Source organism: Hylobates moloch, unplaced genomic scaffold (genome assembly GCF_009828535.3).
Source record: "Hylobates moloch isolate HMO894 unplaced genomic scaffold, HMol_V3 SCAFFOLD_15, whole genome shotgun sequence".
Taxonomy (NCBI): domain Eukaryota; kingdom Metazoa; phylum Chordata; class Mammalia; order Primates; family Hylobatidae; genus Hylobates; species Hylobates moloch.
The window spans coordinates 2,589,656-2,611,286 of record NW_026652290.1 but is presented as its reverse complement, the minus strand read 5'-3'; the positions used below and the strand labels follow the sequence as shown (position 1 = coordinate 2,611,286).

General features: G+C 60.5%; 1 protein-coding gene across 1 annotated transcript; it reads right to left on the bottom strand.

Moving 5' to 3' along the window:
• Positions 1–161: 161 nt before the first annotated feature.
• On the bottom strand, positions 162–20,133 carry EVPL (envoplakin). Its single transcript, XM_032177799.2, has 22 exons — positions 20,036–20,133; positions 16,881–16,980; positions 16,370–16,524; positions 16,162–16,288; positions 15,287–15,412; positions 15,062–15,100; positions 14,740–14,901; positions 14,547–14,654; positions 14,324–14,419; positions 12,539–12,664; positions 11,948–12,094; positions 11,474–11,628; positions 11,189–11,286; positions 10,767–10,939; positions 8,463–8,641; positions 8,240–8,378; positions 7,928–8,121; positions 7,434–7,584; positions 5,333–5,416; positions 5,100–5,210; positions 4,904–4,996; positions 162–3,846 (listed from the first exon to the last, which is right to left on the bottom strand). The coding sequence occupies exons 1-22, from the start codon at positions 20,131–20,133 to the stop codon at positions 406–408; spliced, it is 6,102 nt and encodes a 2,033-aa protein (XP_032033690.1). The 3' UTR covers positions 162–405.
• Positions 20,134–21,631: the final 1,498 nt, after the last annotated feature.

Sequence of the window (21,631 nt, the reverse complement as noted above, 5' to 3'; positions counted from 1 at the left end):
AGGAGGCACAGCCCTCCCAGGATGCTGATTTCTCAGGCAGGCAAATTGAGCACATCCGCCCCGGCAAGGACTTGAGCAACGCTGTCCTTGCGCTCATCCCCCAGACACGTGGATCCTGCGCTCTCAAATGTGAATGAATGGGACACCACATGACACGGGGAGGCAGAATTCGTTTACTGGGATCACTGAGTGGAGGTGGAGGAAGAACTGAGTGGCTGCTGTCCTGGTCTGGGGATGGATCAGGCACCAAGGTTAGGAGAGGGAGCCCATCACCATGTTAGTAAAACAATAAAGCAGTGGTCGGACAGAGGGAAGACCCACTGCCTGAGACTGCCCTGAGGCAAGAGGTGTACGTATCCTACCTGGCCCAACACACGCACTTCCCCACTGGCTGCTTGGCCTGTGTCAGCGCAGGGAGCGCGGGACGGTGGGGGAGGTGGAGCGGTAGCAGCGGTACCCCTCCAGTGCCGCCGGCAGGAGCAGCAGGCCGCTCAGGGGGTCTTTGCGGCAGCGGCCCATGGCCTCCTTGTAGCTCAGCCGTTCCTTGGAGATGGGGTCTGTCAAATCCTTCTCGTAGCTGGACTCGTCCTGCAGGAGCTGGGCCAGCTCTTCACTGACCATCCCAGAGAGGAGGGCCTGCTGGATGGGGATGCGGCCTGTCCTCTTGGGGTCGATGAGCCCCCCGGTCAGGTGCTGCACCTGCAAGTGTGGGAGCACGCTTTCCCGGGGCATCCAGCCCTTCTGGACAGCCTCGCCTACCGACAGCCTCTTCTTGGTGACGGGGTCCTCGATGCCGGTGAAGGCCTTCTGGGCGTTGAGCAGCCTCTGCGTGGAGGTGTTCTCGATCAGGCCCCTCTCCATCGCCTTGTGCACAGAGTAGCGCTCACGGCTGAGCAGGTCCACGATGCCCCCTGTGGCCGCCTGGGCCTCCAGTAGCTTCTGCCCAGTGATGGGGTCCAGCATGTTCTTGGCCACGGCCGTCTTGATGCTGCACTTGTTGTCTGTGGTTGTGTCATAGATCCCGGCGATAGGGAAGCTGTCATCACTGAGCCCGAGAGAGAAGCTGGGAGAGAAGAAACTGGTGCTCTGGGGGGCCGGGGAGGCGAGTGGGGACTTGGAGATGATAGAGCCGATGGAGAGTGAGGAGCTTGGCTTGGTCTCCCCGGCTACAAGCAGCGCAAACTCGGAGATGGGCAGGTGGCCGTCCTTGTACAGATGGTACTCCTCCTTAGAGATGCGACGGCAGCGGAGGGCGGCCTCGATGGAGTACTGCTTCCCGCTCTTGCGGTCCAGGAGCACAGACTCCTCCCCACAGGGCCCCGAGGTGGTGACCTCCTCCCAGTCACACTCGAGCTCCTGCAGCTGCAAGTACTGGCCCCTGTCGATGAGGCCCCTCTTGTAGGCCTCGTACGGGGACATGTCCTTCCCCGTCTCGGGTTCCAGGATGGAGATCTTGGTGGAAAGGTTGGTCTCTCGCGTCTGGGTCTCCTGGCTGAGCTCTTCCCGGCTCACCTTGGCGTGGAGGTCCCGGAGCATACGCTCCTTCTCGTAGATCTGGTCCTTCTCGCGGAGGATGGCCGCCTCGAGCCGAGAGAGCTCCTGGCCCCGCTGGGCCGCCTTCTGCCGCTCGCTCTCCGTCTTCTGGCTGAGCAGCTTCGACTCCTCCTGCAGCTGCAGTGTCTGCTGCTGCTTCTGCCTCTCCAGAGCCCGCAGCTCCTGCTGCAGCCGCCCACGCTCCTGGTCGGCCTGGTCCCGGGCCCTCTGCAGCTCGGACTCCTCCCGGGACCAGGTTCTCCCCAGCGTCTCGGCCCGGTCAATGCGCTCCCGCAGGCGCCGTGCCTCCTCCTCCCGGCCCTGCCGGGCCGTGCGCTCCCTGCTGAGCATCTCCCACACGCGGGCCCGCTCATCCTCCAGCACGCGGTCCTTCTGCACCCGGATCACTTCCTTGTAGATGGTCTTCTCCTGCGATTTGGCTTTCTGGAGGACGTCAATCTGGACCTGCAGGTTCTTGCACTCCCGATGCAGCTCCGTCACCTGGGTCTTCTCCTGGTCCAGGTCCCGCCGCAGGGCTTCCGTGGACTTCTCCAGGTCCGGGTCCTTCTCCAGCTTCACCACTTCCTCCATGATGATCTTCTCCTGCACCGTGGGAGGCCGCTTCTCCAGCTCCTGGATCCTCAAGGTCAGCTGCCGCAGCTCCCTCTCCACGGCCAGCTTCTTGCTGCGGTCCTCCTGGAAGCTGAGCAGGCCCTCCTGCTCCTCCACGCCGGCCCGCAGCTGCTGCAGCTCAAGCTCCAGCTGGCGCCGCCGGCCCACCTCCTCATCCAGGCTCCGGCTCAGCCGGCTGTGCTCCTCGCGCAGCTTCGGGTCCTTCTGGGTGACCACCACCTCCTGCACCACCACCTTCTCCTCGGGCTTCCTCCTCTCCAGCAGCAGGCGCTTGCTCTGCAGCTCGTACACCGCGTCCTCCGCGGCCCGCCTTTTCTGGGCCGCCTCCCGCACCTCCTGGCGGAGCCGCTCTGCTTCTTTCTCCAGCACCGGGTCCTTCTCGTGGCGCACCACCTCCTTGCTCACCGTCTTGGTCTCCACCTTGGCCCGCTCGCGCCTCCACTCGTCACGCTCACCCTGCAGGCGGATGAGCTGCTCCTGGGAGCGCCCGTGGCTGTTGACGAGCTCGTTGAGCTGAGCCTTCAGGCGGTCGATCTCGCGCAGCACCTCGGGGCTCCTCTCATGCCTCACCACCTCCTGGGTCACCTCCTTGTACTCCACCGTGGGCTTCTGGGCCCGCAGGACCTCCAGGTCGGGCAGCAGCTTCTCCACCTCCTTCTCCACACCGCTCCTCTTGCCCGCCACCTCCTGCAGCTTGGCCTTGAGCCGAGTGATCTCCTGCTCTGTCTCCGGATCCACCTGGAAGGTCTCGTGGACGCGCTCCTGGAGCTGCACTTTGGGCCTCTGCTTCTCCACCACGCTGTACTTGCTGTGCAGGTCGCTCAGCTCCCTGGCCAGCGTCGCGTTCTTGCTCCTCTCCTCCTCGAGGAGGCTCCTCAGCCTGGAGGACTCCTGGAGGAGCCCTGGGTCCTGCTCCACCTTCTTCACCTCCTTCACGATGACCTTGGGCTCCACCGAGCTGATAGCCCGCTCCAGGTCTTGGATGCGAGCCTGTAGCTTGGCCACAGCCTCCTCCGCCTGCTCCCTGCGCACAGCATCCTCCTCCATCTGCAGCCTCAGAGCCTGGGCTGCCTTGACCATTTCCAGATTCTTCTCCACCTTGACCACCTCTTTCACCACGACCTTCTCCTTCACATCCACCTCCCGCTTCTCAAGGGCCAGTAGCTCCTTCTTCAGCCGTTCCAGCCGGGCCGAGATGACGGCATCCTCCCCACGGAGCTGCTGGATCTGGATCCTGAGCTGGGCTGCCTGACTGTCCAGGCCGGGGTCCCTCTCCACCTGGGTGACCTCCTTGGTCAGCAGATGAGGCTGCATGGTCTTCCTCTTGCTTTCCAGCTGCACGACCTTCTGGGCTGCCACTTCCAGGTCTGCCTGCAGGCCAGCCCGCCGCTTGCCCTCCTCCTCCACCTGGGCCTTCACCCTAGACAGGCTGCCCTCCAGCTGGGGGTCCCGGTAGAACTCCACCACTTCCTTCTCCTCCAGCCTCTCCAAGGGCCGCTGGGTCCTCAGCTGCAGCAGTTGGCTCCTCTGCACCTCCAGCTCACGCTGCACTTGGGCCACCCGCTTCCTCTCCTTTTCCAGCTGGGCCTTCAGGGCCTCTGACTCTCTCCCTGCTTGGGCAGGGCTCTCGGAGGCCTGCTTTGCATCATGGGTCCCTCGGATGTCCTCACTGAGCTCCTTCTGCAGAGAGGAAGAAGGGTAGAGCATGGGGGTGGGCGGTGGAGATAGGAGCTCCATGTTTTTCCTGAGATGAAAGACCTCTCCCTGTTTCCTGAGACTCCCCAGTGGGTCCTCAGAGGCAGAGCTGAAGACCTAAGATGCTTGGATATAGGGTTTTGAGAAGACCCAGTCAATGCAATGATTTTAGGACCCAAGGCAGTGTGCAGGCCTGGTTTGCATTAGAAAGCGCAAATAGGGGCCAGGTGCGATGGCTGATGCCTTTAATCCCAACACTTTGGGAGGCTGAGGCAGGCGGATCACCTGAGGTCAGGAGTTCGAGACCAGCCTGATCAACACAGTGAAACCCTGTCTCTACTAAAAATCCAAAAAATTAGCTGGGTGTGGTAATGCATGCCTGTGATCTCAGTTACTCAGGAGGCCAAGGCAGGAGAATCGCTTGAACTGGGGAGGCGGAGGTTGCAGTGAGCTGAGATTGCGCCATTGCACTCCAGCCTTGGTGACAGAGCGAGATCCTGTCTCAAAAAAAAGTTTAACCATATATGCAAGGAAGTGCAAACAGGAGAGGTTCTCCCTGTCCCTCCAGAACCTCTCCCCTTTCCCCTTCCATCCAGGGACGCTGACTGTGGCTGAGGGTAACAGAAAAGCTGGCAAGTCACCAGGAGTCCTGGAGAAGTTCTGGCTCGAGGGTGTGTAGTGTGTAGGCCGAGGGTGGACAGCCAGGTGGCTGAGGCTGAAGGCTGTAGGGGATTTTCTCTGCTCTCTGGGGTTGGAGGTCCTGTCCCATTGGAGGACGCCCAGCGGCCAAGCTGTGACCACACTGAATGCCATCTCCAGGGCCTAACCCTGCGATGGACACCAGCCTGTAAGAGCTGCTGGAGAGAAAAGGTGGCTGGAAGCTGCCCCCCTCTCCAGCAGCCAGAGCTGCCCAGGAGCTGCAGGCAGGAGGGAGAGGAGGAAGGGAGACTACCAGGGTGACAGCCTGGCATTCTGGGAATGGAGTGGGCATTCCTGGTTATTCTTGGCTGTTGTGGGAAAGGTGTAGGTGTTGTCTGTGTACCTTCTCCAGCATTTTTCTAGCAAACTCCAGCTGCTGCAGCAGCTGCTGCTGTGCTGCTGCAACCTCAGTATAGGCCGTTGCAAGGTTCTTCTCCTGGAGAGGGCAGAGGGAGAGGGGAAGGGCAGAGTCAGCTCCTGCCTTGGAGCCTGCAGAGCTGGTGCCAAGGTCCACTGAGCCCCATCAGGTCCCATCTCACCTGGGCCTGGATGCTCTCCCGCAGGGGAGCCACTCGGGGTCTCTTGGGGGCTGACACTGCCAGGGTGGGCTCCAAAGAGCAGCGGTAGGTGTTTGCCTGGAGCTCATAGTCCTGAGCAGGGAGGAAAGGACAGCAGGCTGGCAGCCAGTGGGGAAGCTGGGTGTGGGGGATAGGGCTGGAAGAGGGACAAGGGTGATGCATGGAGAGGGGCAAGCTGAAGGCAAGCTGCTTACCTGGAGCGCTGCCTGCAGGGCCTGGGAGAGGCGGGATGCTGTGGCCCTGTCCCGCTCTCGGCTCTGGATCTCCTGCGTCAGCCTCTGCCAGGGAAGAACCCAGAGTCAGGAGGCCAGGAAATGCCACTCACCCTGACTCTCCTCTAGCCAGTGGCTCCAGGGCCACAGTCAGCCAGAGCTGCCTCCCAGGAACGAGAAAGGGCAGGGAGGGAGACCTGGGCCAAACTCCCTCCTCTCCCTGACATCATTCTCTATTCTCTCTGCTTTTCCTCCTTCCTCTCCGAGGCACCTTGGCAGAATCCCTTTCTTTTTTTTTTTTTTTGAGACCAAGTATCGCTCTGTCACCCAGGTTGGAGTGCGTTATCTCAGCTCACAGCAGCCTCCTGGGTTAAAGCGATTTTCATGCCTCAGCTTCCTGAGTAGCTGGGATTACAGGTGCCTGCCACCATGCCAGGCTAATTTTTATATTTTTAGTAGAGACGGGGTTTCACCCTGTTGGCCAGGCTGGTCTCGAACTCCTGACCTCAGGTGATCCGCCAGCCTCGGCCTTCCAAAGTGCTGGGATTATAGGCATGAGCACCTTTCTTTGGCCTTGTGCCCCTCAGAGTTCCGTTCTAGCACAGCAGTATCTGCGAGCATCACCTGGGGCCTGTGGGAGGCAGGCAGGCATTCGGGGTCCACCTGCACATCGGATCCAGCAGGTCTGGGTGGCCCTGAGAAGTCACATTTCTGACAAGTCCCCAGGTGATGCTGCTACAGCTCATCCAGAACCATGGCTCCAAGTGGAAAGTTCTCAACCCAGGGCGCCCACTTTTATTCATCTGGGAACTTAATATACTGATGCTCTGACCACAATAATCCAATTTATTTGGTCTGGGGAGGGGTCCTGGCCTGGGGATGTTTTAAATGCTCCCTGGGAGATTCTAGTTTGCAGCCACGGCTGAGAATCTCTGTCCCAGGCCCCCTTCCCAATGTCACCTCCCTACTCTCTCCCCAGATATTCTCATTTTCCGGAAGTCCCAGACCCATCTTTGCTCTCATGAGCTCCTAGGGGAACCCCCAGCCCCAGTTCCCTCCCATATGCCTACCTCCATCTCCCCGCTGCCCTCGGCTGTCCTGGCCACCTCATTTCAGCATGACCTAGCCGGCCCCATTCATCTCCCCAAATATGCTCTATTCCCTGTGTTCCACCTCAGGTGGAGGTGCCCCCTCTTCCCAGTTGTCCCCAACAGAACCCTGGGCACCACCGGGCCCCGTCCATCTCACTCACTGTCCCCTTCAAGCAGTCACCAAGTCCACCTAATTCTGCCATCTCCATCTCAGATCTGCCCACCTCGCCCTGTGCCATGGTCCCTTCCCCGGCCAGGCCGTCACTCTCTCTCACCTGGATTTCCAACCTGGCTCCTCATGGGCCTCCGTGTCTTCATTCCCACCCTCTTAGCCGTTCTCTACTCGGCAGCCAGAGCCAGCTTCTAAACACTGGCCTGGAAGCATCCCCTCCCCAGCAGCTTCTGGGGGCCACAGGAGACAGCGCAGCCTGGATCCCATGCTGGAAGGGCCTGTGTGGTCTGCCCATCTGGTCGCCCTCGCCCCTGAGTTCCCCTCCTTTCTTCTGATGCCATGTTCTCTATATGGGACATTTCATCCCTCCCCCGGCTACACTTGCTTCCTCCCACACCACCAACCCTGACCCACGTGGGTGTCCAGCCTGGGAGCACCCACAGCACGCCGGCTTCTCCCACCAATGCTTGTCAGCATCATAGACCTCCCCCACCAGACTGGGAGCTGCCTGGGTGCAGGCTTGTACCCCAGTGAACCCATTGCCTGGCACATGGCAGGGGCTTGACGAGTATGAGGAAGATGCAATAGTGGCCGGAACCCTCAGGGCTCTGTGGCCTGAGCTTGTAAATCCCACTGCCCCAGTCGGGCCAGACAGAGATGGGCTGGCCCCGTCTGGACAAAGAGGAGCATTTCAGCTGGAGGCCAGGGAAGGGGCCCAAGGCCTCCGTGGTCTGGGCTTTGAAGCCCCTTAGAGCGCTTCTGAGCTTTGGCCACTAGGGGGCCACATGGGCACAGGCAGCTGTCCCTGCCCCAGCCTCACCTTCTGCGCCTGCAGCTTGTAGGCGATCTGGCTGGGGCCGTCGCTGGGCCGCACCTGGCTGTGGGGCAGGTGCTCCAGCCAGGAGCTCAGGTTATCCTTGCAGTTCTTGAACTGCTGGTAGGTGAGGGCGGCATCCTGCACCATCTTCTCCCTGCAGGAGGACGAGGCCCAGAACAGAGATAAGACCTGCCCTCTGGGGACAGGGGCAGGTGCACAGGGAGGCTGGTGGGAGCCTCCTCCTGGGGGCAGGTCAGGAGGCCCGAGTGGCCTGCTGTGCAGATCCCCACTCCCTGAGCCTGGGAATTCAGAGATGGGACAGTCTCTACCAGGCACCACCCTGGGAGGTAAGTGCTGTTGTTATCCCATTTTAGAGACGAGGAAACAGCTTCAGAGAAGTGAAGTCACTAACTAGCCCAGGATCACACAGCTTGTAGACAGCAATGCCTGGCTCTGCACCAGTCCACACCCTGTGCCACGAGGACCCAGTCGCTCACCGCAGGTCCAGCTGGTCCCCTGCGGCGTGGTAGCGGTCGGTGAGGGCTCGCACCTGGCGCTGCTGGCGAGGCAGGTCTTGGCAGAACTCCTGGAAGTTGTTCTGCAGCGCGGCGCATGCGTGCTCCGAGGCCTTCAGCGCGCGGTGCAGCCGCAGCACGCAGGTCTGCTGTTCCAGCAGCTCCCTCCGCTGGCGCTGCGGAAGGAGGGGACGCAGCCGTGCACCCTCGTGGCTGGGGAGACGCGGTGTCCACCCCACCCGCCCCTGAATGCTGGGTCCCCCTGCCACCAGGAGGCCCCGGCTGGTCCCTTACCTGCAGCTCGCTGACCCTCTCCTGCAGAGCCCCCGGTTCAGCAGGGATGGGGGCCTCCTGCACCAGGGTGGCCTCGAAGCCTCGGATGACCCTGTCCGCATCCTGGATCTGCCGCTCCAGGCCCAGGGCAGCCTTGGCTCTGCCGCAGAGGAGACAAGGCTCAGACACTCCCTGGGCCACACGCTGCTGCCCTGCCTGGCTGCCCTGTCCCCAAAGCACTCACTTCTCCCCGTAGAGGCTGCACAGAACCTGCACGTCACTGAACTTGTTCTTCACGCTGTTGAGGGCCACGGGCAGCTGCAGGGCAGCGGGGCCCACGGGCCGCGTGGACAGAAACGCCTCGCACTCCTTCTGGGCTGTCTCCTTCTCCGTTCCCAGGCTCTGCAGGCGCTGGGCTGTGCCCTGAAGAGGGGCGGGGTCAGGGATCTCTGGGCAGGTGGGTTCCGCCCGACTCTTCTACCAGGATACCCTAACTCTGCGCCCGTGGAGGCAGTAGAGTGTGGTGGGTACATGCTTGGGCTCAGGCCAGAGAACTGGGTTCAGTCCTGGCCCCGCTCGTTCCTCTGTGGATGACCTGCGGCAGATCAACCTCTCTGACCCTCAGTCTCCTCATCTACAGAATGACTAATAGGAGGGGGCGGGCGCACTGGCTCACACCTGTAATCCTAGCACTTTGGGAGGCCGAGGCGGGTGGATTGCTTGAGGTCAGGAGTTCGAGACCAGCCTGGCCAACCTGGCGAAACCCTGTCTCTCCTAAAAATACAAAAATTAGTCAGCCGTAGTGGCGTGCACCTGTAATCCCAGCTACCCAGGAGGCTGAGGCAGGAGAATTGCTTGAACCCCAGGAGGTGGGGGTTGCAGCAAGCTGAGATCACGCCGCTGCACTCCAGCTTGGGCGACAAGAGCAAGACTCCATCTCAAAAAAATAAATAAAAAAGAATGATTGATGGGAGGACGACACAAGAGCCTGTGTCCTGAGCTCAGCAGCGAGCGCTAGGCGCACAGTTACCTACAGTCATCTTCATGTCACTGTCCTGCTGACAAGACCATCAGGTCCCCCGGCCCTGTCGCTCCAGCCAAAGCCCTGGCTCTGCCTACTAGGGACTGTCGCCCTCATTCTTTCATCAGTTATTCACTCATCTGCCCCGTCCGTCACCGAGCAGTGCTGACTCTGTACCAGGCACCACCCACCACCAGTCTAACTGGGCTTCTCCTGCACCCCAACACCACTGACGTGGCAGATGCTATGACTTCAAAACCTAAGGACGCAGCTTCTTGGGAGGTGAAGACAGGGGGATTGTTTGAGACCAGGAAGTTGAGGCTACAGTGAGCCTTGATCATGCCACTGCCCTCCAGCCTGGGCAACAAAGCAAGACCCCGTCTCAAAATAATAATAATATGGCCAAGTGCCGTGGCTAATGCCTGTAATCCTAGCACTTTGGGAGGCCAAAGTGGGAGGATCGCTTGAGCTCAGGAGTTTGAGACCAGCCTGGGCAACATGGCAAAACCCCATCTCTACCAAAAAAATTAGCTGGGCTCAGTGTTGCACCTGTGGTCCCAACTACTCGGGAGGCTGAGGTGGGAGGATCACTCAAGCCTGGGAGGTGGAGGTTGCAGTGAGCTGAGATTATACCACTGCACACCACTGCACTCCAGCCTGGGTGACAAAGTGAGACCCCATCTCAAAAAACAAAAAACAAAAAACAGACCAGGCGCGGTGGCTCACGCCTATAATCTCAGCACTTTGGGAGGCCGAGATGGGAGGATCACTTGAGGTCAGGAGTTCGACATCAGCCTGGCCAACATGGTGAAACCCCGCCTCTACTAAAAATACAAAAATTAGTTGGGCATGGTGGTGCGTGCCTGTAATCCCAGTTATTCAGGAGGTTGAGGCAGGAGAATTGCTTGAACCTGGGAGGCAGAAGTTGCAGTGAGCCCAGATCGTGCCACTGCACTCCAGCCTGGGTGATGCAGAGAGACTTTGTCTCCAGAAAAGAAAAGAAACTGGTTTGGGAGGATACCCCAGACTGTGGCCCGGTGTGGGTCTCACTCTGAGCACTTTTGGGGGTGTTGAGTCCACGTGGCAGAGAGCTTGCTGTTCTTGGGTAAGGAGTTTACACAACGCTGCAACCTCCCCAGGTAGGCTCCCCCTTGCAGCCAGGGGACATCTCTTCCTAAGATTCTCCAGGCTTCCTTGCTATTTCAGGAGCTTCGCCAGAATACCTCCTGGGGGTGTTGACATTGGGCCCTACTGGAACCTTCCTGAATGATCAGGTGAGCTGGGCATTATTATGTCTGCTTCAGGGATGAGGAAACCAAGGCCCAGAGAGTCATGTAGTCCAAGATCCCGGAGCTGGTCAGTGGGGGAGCCAGGAGGGGAACCAGCTTGTCTGAGCCCAGCTCTGTCCACACCCTTCTCCACCTCCGTCCCAGCCACTGCTCCTGCACTTGCCTCACCTCCCTCAAGTGTGAGCACCAGGGCCGGGCCGCTTCTCATCCCAGCCGCCCCTTTCCGCCGCTCACCCACCTCCTGGCTGTGGATGCGGCCCTCCAGGTCCTCCAGGGGTGTGGTGCGGCTCAGCGGGGCCCGCGCCCGGGCCAGCACCTGCCTCTCTATCTGTCCCAGGTCTCCATCCAGCTGGGTCATCTGTGTCAGGAGCTTCTGGGCCTGTGGGTTGGCCGGGGCCGAGCCAGATGGAGCTGGGGGCAGAGGTGCTGGTGAGGGCCCAGGGTCTATCTCCAGACTGCCAGACGGGTGCCCCCACCAGGTGCCCACAGAGGGTCCTGTCGGAGTAGGGTGGAGGGGATGGGCAGGGCCACCCCAGAGATGAAATCCCCAGAGTGATGGTCCCTAACCCAAGGCAACCCCTGCCCATCAGAGACCAGTCGGAAGTCGGAATCTACTCCTTCTAGCCCCACAGCCACCCCTCCCCGGGCCACCCTGGGTACCCTGCTGGCTGGGCCGAAGAGACTCCACAGCACTGGCCTTCAGGCGGCTCTGGACTGTGGCCAATTTCCGCTTCAGGTCCTGCAGCTCCGAGGCCAGCCTAGAACGAAGAGGGGATTCGAGAAAGAGGTCCCCACTCTGCCTCTCTCCCTCCCCAGCCCCAGTAGACGCAGCTTCAGGTGAAGGCCGGCCTTTGAGCAGGGGTCTGCCGGGCCATGGGCTTGGACAGCGCAGGGCCGGCCTGCTCTGCCCACAGCCTGCCCCTGAGTATCCCTACACAGACCTACCGGGAGGCCCTGGCCACAGCATCAGGGTCTGGTGCTGGGATGCAGAAGCAGGTGGCGGGAGCACGCTTGGTCTCCCCACCAGGGCCCTGCACGACCCAGGTGTGCGGGTCAGTGTTATCTATCAGCTTATACCGCTCGCCCCGCAGCAGCTGCACCTGGGGGCACAGAAAGGGGGCGGCTCCTGCGGGCTCAGGGGCAGGGGGCCAAGGCCAGGGCAGAGTAGGGGCTGGGGACACAGACAGATGGGGACAGCAGCTGGAACAGGGACAAGAGTAGGGTGGGAGGTGCTGGGGTAGAAAAGAGGCAGGACAGGACTTGGAGAGAGGAGGGTCTGGGTCAAGGGAAGGAGTAGGGCAAAAGTGGGCGCAGGAGACAGCTGGGGATGGAGCAGGGATGAGCTTGGGCAGGGGCAGGGGCAGGGGATGGGCTGGGTGGGGCTGGATGGCGGCAGGGGTGAGGTGGGGGAGTTCGCACTTCTCCTGAGTCCCAGTCGCAGATGCTGTCCACGTGCAGGGGCTGCTGAGGCAGGTTTCTTCGCTGTGGCAAAGGGGCCACATCCTGGCTTCGCCGCTGCAGGTCCCCAGTGGCCCTCTCGGTGACGGCCAGCTGTTTTTCCTCTGCCTGCCGGGGGCCCAGGCTGCATTGGAGGCTGGCCACACCATACCCGTCCTTCAAAAGGACTAGAGGCTGGCCTTCATGAAGGCAGGGGTCTCTAAGTCAGCAAAGTAAAAGGAGCCCCTCTCTGGGGGCCTAGGATCCTGGGATCTGCTAGCTGCAGGGAGGGGGATGGCACAGCATCACCCAGGCCTCTGAGCAGAAGCTAGACGGGCCTCAGAGCTCTCCCAGGCTGCCCTTGTCCCACTGCAAATGAGGAAACTGACGTCCAGAGGTGGGAGGAGCTTGCCGGTACCTGGCCAGCCTCCTGCTAGAGCAGACCACCCGCCAGCACCCAGGCCAGGGCTTGGGATAGGACTAGGTACCGAGGCAGAAGGGGTGAGGCCCAGAAAGATGGACAGGACCAATTCCCAGAAGTGGGGTGCAGATGGCCTGGTGGGGTTGTCTCACCTCCAACTGTTGCAGCAGCTCTGTGGGGGAGCCAGGGGGGCCCCCAGGTGCAGGGCTGTACTTGGCATCCAAGTTGGAGTTGAGCTTCGCCAGGGTCTGGCTGACTGAGTCGGCCTCTTCCTGGAACTGAGTTCACTGGGTGGTCAAGGGCAGAGCCTGGGGCAAGCTGCTGCCCACTGACCCCACAAACCAGCTGAACCTAAGCCAGCTAAACCTAAACCAGCTAAACACAAAGCAGCTAAACCTAAACCAGCTAAATACAAACCAGCTAAACACAAACCAGATAAATGTGAACCAGCTAAACTAAACCAGTAACCCCTAAGCCAGCTAAACCTAAGCCAACTAAACACAAATCAGCTAAACCTAAACCAGGTAAACCTAAACCAGCTAAACTTAAACCAGCTAAATCTAAACCAGCTAAACACAAACCACCTAAACCGAAACCAGCTAAACCTAAACCAGTCAAATGCGAACCAGATAAACCTAAACCAGCTAAACACAAACCAGACAAACCTAAACCAGCTAAACTTAAACGAGCTAAACCTAAACTGTCACTCTCCCCTACTCTGGTCGCTCTTTTTCCTACGCAGGTGACAGGACCTTTTATCACTGGTGTGCTCTCGCAAATGGGGTCTTACTCGTGCACTGAACTTAATTTTTTTAAGTGGGTCATAAAACACTTGGTCTTCGTCCTTCCTGCACAAATGAAGGGCACCATCACCTGCCTCCCTCCAGCACCTGAAGTCTTTCTTGCTGGGACAGAGGGTATTGGAGCTGCACTTGTCCCAGCCCCGGAGAAGAAGCTGTGCTTTAAAGAAGCATTCCAGGTGCTTTTACGGAATTTTTGTCAATGTGTGTGATCACAGTCTTGTGGTTCTATAGGAAAATGTATGAAACATTATCTGCCCCCAAATCCCAGTTGTATATTATATCAGGGTTTCTCAACTGTTTTTTTTTTATTATTATTCTCCTAAAGAGCCTTTTAAGAAATATTTTATTTAATTTCCCCCACCTCATCCCCATAAAATTTTATTTATTTATTTATTTTGATAGAGATTTATCTATTTGTATAGAGACAGGGTCTCGCTATGTTGCCCAGGCTGGTCTGGAACTACTGGGGTCAAGCAATTCTCCTGGCTCGGCCTCCCAAAGTGCTGGGATGACAGGTGTGAGCCACCGCACCTGGCCCCCAAGAAATTTTAATACCACAGATATGCTGTATACAGCTTAGGTGCTGTATGTGGATCTGTACTTCATGCATAAAAAGAGTTAAGATATTTTTCTGCCATTAAGAACCAATTTTCACCCCCCTGGGAACTGCTTCACCCTGTTGAGAATGTGCCCATGCCTTGCTTTCCCTCTGGGACCGAGTGGCAACCACATAGCTCTATTTTATTTTATTTTTGAGGTGGAGTCTCTCTCTGTCACCCAGGCTGGAGTGCAGTGGACCAATCTCGGCCCACTGCAACCTCCGCCTCCTAGGTTCAAGCGATTCTCCTGCCTCAGCCTCCTGAGTAGCTGGGATTACAGGCGCACGCGACCACGTCTGGCTAATTTTGGTATTTTTAGTAGAGACAGGGTTTCACCATGTTGGCCAGGCTGATCTCGAACTCCTGACCTCAAGTGATCCGCCAGCCTCGGCCTCCCAAAGTGCTGGGATTACAGGTGTGAGCCACCGCGCCCTGCCAGCTCTGTCTAGCTGAGAGGTGCAGTGCCTCTCCTGTGGGCAGGGGTGCTGTGGGACCTCCCGCCCCTGCCGCCCCTGCCGCCTGCCTGAGGGCTCACCCGGCGGTAGTCCTCCACGTGCTGCAGCTGGGTCTCCTGGCAGATGCACAGGTTCAGGAAGTTCTGCCACTCCATCTTCAGGGCCTCCTGATGGGCCTGGATACGGCAGCACGGAGCCCTCGGACCACGCCCCGCCCCGCCCCCCCCACGTCCACCCCACCTCCCCCCCTTTCCCGCCCACCATGTCCCTTCTCACTCTCGCCCTGCCCTGCCCGCAGCGCACCTGGATGGGCCCCACCGCGGGGTGCCGCAGCTCCACCATGCGCTCGCCGTCGTCCTCCAGCTGGTTCACGCTCTGCTCCTGGCTCAGCAGCTCCTGCTGCTTGAAGTGCTGGGGGCGAGTAGGGTGGGGAGCGGTGGTGAGGACCAGGATGGCCCTGGCCTCCCCCAACTGGCCCCAACCTCTGCCAGCCGACCTCGTACTCCCGCCGCACGCCCGCAGGGTCGGCCATGAGGTCGCTCCAGTCCTGCTGCAGGATGCGGCGCTGCTGCTCCGCCAGGGCGCTTAGCTGCCGCGTGCAGCCCTGCAGGTGCGTGTACAGGCTGCCCAGGCTCTGCCCGCGCCACGACGCCGCCTTCTGTGCTCAGGACCCGCCGCCAGCAGCAGGGTGGGGAGAGAGAAAGTGGGGGGCAAAAGGCGCCATTGGGCCGCGCTCAGGAACACTGGCCCCGGGCAGGGTCCGGGCGGCCACCCAGGCCCACCCGCAGCCGCCCTGCCCGACCCTCCCTCCTGCTCACCAGTAGGTCTCGGTATTGGCTCCGGATGGTGGCTGCATCCTGCCTCGACCAAGGGGAGAAACAAGCCCGTGAGAGGTGGGGTGCAGGGAGATGGCCCCGTAAGATCTGGGCCAGCTATACCCCACCCACCCCTATCCCCAGGGCCCAGCCCATCTAGCTCCGGCTGTGACTGGAGAAACAGGGGCTGGGGCTGGCCCGGATGTGACATCCTCCGGGCTCACCTACCGGCCCCACAAGGCTGCGCAGCTGCTGCCCATAGGCGTCTATCTCCTTCTGCAGGATGTTGTGCTCGGCGATCTGTTGCTCCAGCTCCGCCATGCCCGGCCCGTACTGGCCTGCGCAGACCTGCTTCTGCAGGAGAGCCAGTGGCTCAGTCCCCACAGGACCGCGGTGGGGAGCCAGAGAACCCCACACGCCTCTCACTCGGAGAAGTGGACTTGGTCATTTGGGCAGAGCGTGGACGAGCCTGGGAGCAGCCCGGGTGCACGCCCTGCAGCTCACCCAGGGGCGAGGCCATTCTGCAGTGGCCCCTGAGTCCCACTGGTTCCCAGACGCTGGGCTCAGCCTCTGAGAAGTCTCCAGCTCCACCCTGCCTCATCTGTGACCCAGCCTCAGTGCCTCCTGCCTGGACACCTCCAGCCAAGCTCTAGGGACCTCAGAAAGCCCTGCTCCAGCCGGGCCCTTCCCCACTGTCCCTCTATTGCAGGATGACACCCCTTCTCTGTGGCATCAAAGCACAACTCCTCAACCAGGGATCAGAATGCCCCATGACCTGGCTCTGCCCACCTGCCCAGAAATCCCCACTTCCCGTCCAACCCCAGGCTTCCTCCTGGCAGGAGCCTCTGCTCCTTCTTTCTGGAATTGTCCTCTCCTCACTACTTCACCCTGACCCAACCAAACCCTCTCACCCCTCTGACGTCTCTTCATGTACCTCCTCCTGCAGGAAGTCTTCCCTGACTGCACTGTCTGCACTGTCTCCCTGCCCAGACCCCTGAGCCACCCCTACACCCTGACTGTTCAAGCCTACAGTCAGGCCCTGGATTAAATGCAGTTCCGTATCGCCCTCTGATCACACTGGGGTGTGACTTTGAGCTCCTGACCTGTTTCTGCTCCAGCACGCGTGCCCAGTCGACCCTGGGTCCCACTTCGGGGGGCAGCACCATCTTCTCGTACAGGGCACGGTACTCCGCACACTCCTGGGTCACCCGCTCGTGCAGCTGCTTGATGCTGTCAAGAAGGTGGCCGGCAGGTCACGGCTGGGCCTAGGTCTTCCCCAGGGACCCCCAGCCCTGCCGCAGCCCCACTCACTCCTTCTCAATCTCCTCAGCCTGCGGGTGCTTGAGCCGCCGGGCCTTGTCCACGTCCAGGAAGAGGTCCTTGAGCAGCACCTCGGCCTCCTTCAGGCTGCGGCCCGTCTCCTGCTGGTGCTGCAGGGCCTGGCTCTGCTCACTGTTCAGCCGGTCCTGTGGGCAGGGGATGGGCAGACTTGCCAGGGCCCAGAGCCCCCACACCCCTACTGCCCATCACTGTGGGCCTGAGCCCAACCTTTGGGACCCCAGCTATGCTGGCCAACCTCGAGGCCCACGCCAGGCACAGGGTCAGGCCCAGGGCGTCCGTGACAAGACACAGGGGAGCCCAGAAAAGAAGGAAGCTGAGCCGTCTCTCCCACCATGTGTTAGGGGATGGGCGGTGCAGGACAAAGGTCATCTGTTCCATCTTCACCATCACCAGGGGGCACTCAGGGAGTGCCAGGCCTGATGATGGGCCGCCCATGCCACCCAGCCTGCCCACGCCCTGCCAACTGCCGCCGGGGCCTCACCTGCTGCAGCCTCTTCTGCGTCTCCAGGATGTCCCGCTCCACCTGGTCGGCGTTGGCTTGCATGCGGGAGATGAGCAGGGCCAGCTCCTGGGTGGCAGCCCTGGTGGGTGGAGGGGACAGCGGGCAGCTTGGCGGAAGGGGCCCCTCTGTGCCCCATCCAGGTGGCGTCCCCTGCCCTCCTTCCACCCCATCCTGCCCCCACAGCCTAGCTCACTGCCCTGACTTTGGGGTCTCTCTCTGCAGGAGGCTCTGTGAGCGAGTCCTGGTTGGGGGTGTTAGCACGGCCCCACCACATGAGGGGTCAAAAGGTGAGGGTCTCAGGTCTGTGTGGTGCTGGGGGGCAGGCGGCCTCGGTGTCCCAGCCTCAGCCAGCTGTGCTGGCAGTGAGTTCCCGACCCCACCCAGCTGCCCGCCTCTTCCCTCCCCTAGCCAGTGAGTCACCAGCTCAGCCACTAGTACCTGAGCCAGCCTGGCTGGGCCCTGGGAGGGGCAGTTGGGCTGGCTGCGGCAGGGAGGCAGCAGCGTGTCCCCCACCCCCAGCTCCTCCCACTCCAGCCCTGTGTTCCCCTATACCTCCTCCGCCCCGGGGAGCTTTGCCAGAGTGCTGGCTTCAGCAGCCGTCTAGAGGAGCCTCACACTGTCGGAGCCGGGGAGGGGGGGCAGGCGCAAGAGACTGCTGGGCACCCTAACATTCTCCAGAGTTGAGGGTTCAAAGCCCAGATTGGGCCCTGACTTGCTCTGAGTCACCTGGTCAGGGACGGAGGGGAAACCTTGCTTCCACCCCAGGGCTTTTTCTGTGCATTCGCCCTGCAGCCTCCACAGAGCACCTGCTGTGTGCATGCACTCACTCTGTGGAGGTCATGAGGTCAAGCAGACCTAAAAGAGGGCATATTGGTCCAAGCCTCATGAGCACAGTGCCTTATTGGGGGATCATTATCCCGGGGCAGGGGAAGCCTTGAACTGGATCAGAGGATGGCCCCCCCCAGGCAAAGGGACAGTGCTGGTGAAGGCTCAGCAGTCTGGAAGAACTCTGTGGCCAAGACAGCCTGGTTTCATCTTTCTCCATCATTAATGCTGTGTGACCTTGGGCAAGTTACTCAACCTCTCTGTGCCTGAGGTTCCTCACTTGTAAAGCGGGATTCTAATAAAAATATCTATGTCTTAGGGCTATTGTGAGCATTAATTGAATTTATCTGTCTGAAACATCCAGTGCAGGCCTGGTGCCGGGTCGGCACCCAGCACGTGTTAGTTTTTATCCCACTAGAGGGCTAGTGCCTTGAAGGCAGGGGCCTGTTGGTTCTGTCTACAGCGACATCTCCAGTGCCTAGAACAGTCCTGGCATGCAGTAAGCGCTCAGTAAGTTCATGTCAAACAAGTGGATCGCACGTGAGGTGAGAGCCAACAGGGTCCTGAGGACCGAGCTGCCCCAGGCCGGGAGCGCACTGCTGGGGAGTCTGCCTGGACAGTGGGAGCTGCAGGTGCTGGGCCCCGGGCACTCCTGCTCAGGTCCCGCCTCCTGGGATGGCTGCTCCCACGGGGAGCTGCATACTCCACCCTGGGTGGGGCTCAGGTGCCCCAGGGAGGACAGGTCACTCAGCGAGAGTGTTAGCTGAGAGTCCTTAACCACTGTCTTCCCGTCCGCCCAGACGCCCAGCCGCGGTGTCTGTTGGTGCCTTGATCCCTGTCGGGGTAATGGGCACCCCCACTCCCACACCAGCCTTCATCCCTGAGCTTATCTCGACACCCTGGACCCAGGCGGGCTGCCGCCTCCTCTGCAGACGAGCTGAAGCCAGTGAGTGGGAAGAGCACCGCCCAATCCATCCACAGAGAGCTGGGGCCGGGCCCCAGAGAGCCGGGTGGTCCAAGGGAGGCCCAGTGCCCCCTGCACCACACCCACTGGAAAAGGAAGCCCCAGCTCTATTTTGTTTTGTTTTAACAGACAGGGTCTTGCTCTGTCACCCAGGCTAGAGTGTAGTGGAGTGATCACGGCTCACCACAGCCTCGACTTCCCGGGCTCAAGTGATCCTCTCACCTCAGCCTCCGAACTAGCTCTGACTACAGGCATGCACCACTACATCCAGATAATTTTTGTATATTTTTTGCAGAGACGGGATTTCGTCATGTTGCCCAGTCTGGTCTCGAACTCCTGGGCTCAAGTGATCCACCCGCCTCGGCCTCCCAAAGTGGTAGGATTACAGGCGTGAGGTATTGCACTAGGATTTTTTTTTTTTTTTTTTTTTTTAAAGACAGAGTCTCAGTCTGTCACACAGGCGGGAGAGCAGTGGTGTGATCATGACTCACTGCAGCCTCAAACTCCTGGGCTCAAGCAATAGGCACGAGCCACCAAGCCTGGCTATTTTTTATTTTTATTTTTTTATAGAAACAAGATCTCCCTATGTGGCCCAGGCTGGTCTCGAACTCCTGGGCTCAAGGAATCCTCCCGCATTGGCCTCCCGAAGTTCGGGGATTATAGGCGTGAGCTACTGCGCCTGGCCATGAACCCCTAACTCTTCAATACAACAAGGCTCTGGGTGAGAACTCTGGGGAGGGCTGTGGCTTAGGCAGGAGGCAGCACAGCCCCTGCGTCCCTACCCTAGGGATCCCACCCCGCCCCTTCAGTCCTCATGCCCTGCATCCAGGCTCCAGGGGTCATCCCAGCCAAGTAGAGCCTTGGGGCAGAGCTGCAGTCAGGCAGCCAGGCTCTCCTGTCTCCCAGGCTCTCCTGTCCCCCAGGCTCTCCTGTCCCCCAGGCTCTCCTGTCCCCCAGGCTCTCCTGTCCCCCAGGCTCTCCTGTCTCCCAGGCTCTCCTGTCTCCCAGCCTCTGGCAGAGGAGGGCCCCGGTGCAGGCTCCTGTCCAGCACTTCTCCCGCTGAGCGGCCTCAATCCGTGGCCCGCAGGCCCCCTTAGAGGATGTAGGGAGCCCCAGGCCATCCCCTGCCTCCTGCCAGGGCTGAAGTTCGGCCTGGGCCTGCGGCTCCCAAAGCAAGGAGAGAGTCCACCCCTGGGCCCTTTGGCCTTGGGATACCAAATGCCAGCACCAGCACGGGGCTGGTCCTGGGCTCTGGGCCGCCGCCACCGCCAGGTGGCTCAAGGACCTGGGCCTGGCACCACCCCCACCCCAGTTCCCCGGCTCCCCATCCCCCAGTCCCACTCACCGGCTGTGCTTGCTGGGGGAGCCTTTGGGGGACCCCTTGGCTGGGGAGCCCTTGGGGGACCCCTTCCCCTGGGAGCCTTTGCTCAACCCCTTGAACATGGTTGTAAAGGCAGGTGCTGGCTCAGGCTGGGCTTGGCTGGCGGAGGGCAGGAGGGCGGGTGGGAGGCAGCGGGCGTCCTCGCTGGCTGGTCAGCTAAGTCTGGCGAGGTGGGGCGGCTGGGCACTGGGGAAGGGAGTTTCTGGGAGGCCCCTCCTTGCAGGTGAGGCAGCGGGCCGCTGGGTCCCAGGCCTGCCGCGCATGCACCCACAACGGCCACACTCATGCCTGCTCCTGCACAACCAGTCTGGGAGGAAAGGGCACAGCCCCGAGGGCGGGGCCGAGCCTGCCCGACTCCCACAGAAGGTTTGGACTTGTTACACCCACATGCCCAGGGGAGCGCAGCGGCGATCACACCCAGACAGGGAAGGAGCTGGGCCAGGACTGACAGGGCTGGAGACAGACGTGCACATGCAGGCGCAGGCTCAGCGGAGAGGCCCCAGCCGCGGAGCCCAGGATTGATAAACACCTCCAGCCAACTCAGAGGCCCTGCTGCCAGGCAGGCCCCCACCCACAGCTCTCAATCCCCCAGGAGAGGAGGGGGTGTCCTGCCAGCCCAGGGCCTGGCTCTCTGTTCTCCACTGACATGATGGGGCAGCCAGGGGACGTTCACTCCAGACAACTGGCACAAGGTCCATTTTTTTTTTTTTTTTAAGAGACAAAAGTCTCGCTCTGTCACCCAGGCTGGAGTGCAATGGCATGATCTCGGCTCACTGCAACCTCTGCCTCCCGGGTTCAAGCGATTCTCCTGCCTCAGCCTCCCGAGTAGCTGGGATTACAGGTGCCCGTCACCATGCCCAGAAAATTTTTGTATTTTTAGCAGAGAAGGGGATTCACCATGTTGGCCAGGCTGGTCTCGAACTCCTGACCTCAAGTGATCCACCCACCTTGGCCTCCCAAAATGCTGGGATCACAGGCATGAGCCACCGCACCCGGCCCCATTTTATAAAGTGTGCACAGTGCAGCCGCACCAGGGCTGGCTTCAGGTGCCACTAAGCCTGGGCTCTGGCTGAGGCCCCGGAGCCCCATGCACTTGGCTTTTCCTACCTGCCTCTTCCCCCACCCAGAAATGGCCCCTGGTGGCTTTTATGAAGTCCGATTGAGTGGCAGACAGTGATGCCAGCTTACTGGTCTTTTCCTCACACTGGGGACCAGGGCTGCTGCCTTTTCCTTCTGTGGTGGCCCTGAGCGTCTTCAAGAAAGGGGTGATGGCACCCCCCTTTCCAGGCACTCGTTTTACTGGCCCAGCGTAACAGGCCCCTTCTGCGGAGGTGGTGTCGCTTTCCAGGTCATTCCTAAAACCCCCGTGGTTTTAGTGGAAGGAGGGCTTGAGGGGGAGCCAGGGGATGGAACAGGCTGACTGGGTGACATCACCTGGACATCCTGGCAGGCCTCGCTGAGGACAAAGCACAGCCTGGCAGGAGAGAAAGGTCCCAGCAGACGGGGGAGACCAGGGACCGACGCCTGATACTGGCCTCAGCCCCCATGGGATAGAAAAGG

Bases quoted from the DNA above. Each gene is read 5' to 3' on its own strand.
- EVPL (XM_032177799.2), bottom strand. From the start codon at position 20,133: ATGTTCAAGGGGTTGAGCAAAGGCTCCCAGGGGAAGGGGTCCCCCAAG. The intron at 15,101-15,286 runs GTAGGTGAGCCC...TGGTCGAGGCAG, and splicing joins TGCGCAGCCTTGTGGGGCCG to GATGCAGCCACCATCCGGAG. The intron at 10,940-11,188 runs GTACCCAGGGTG...CTCTGCCCCCAG, and splicing joins TCTTCGGCCCAGCCAGCAGG to CTCCATCTGGCTCGGCCCCG.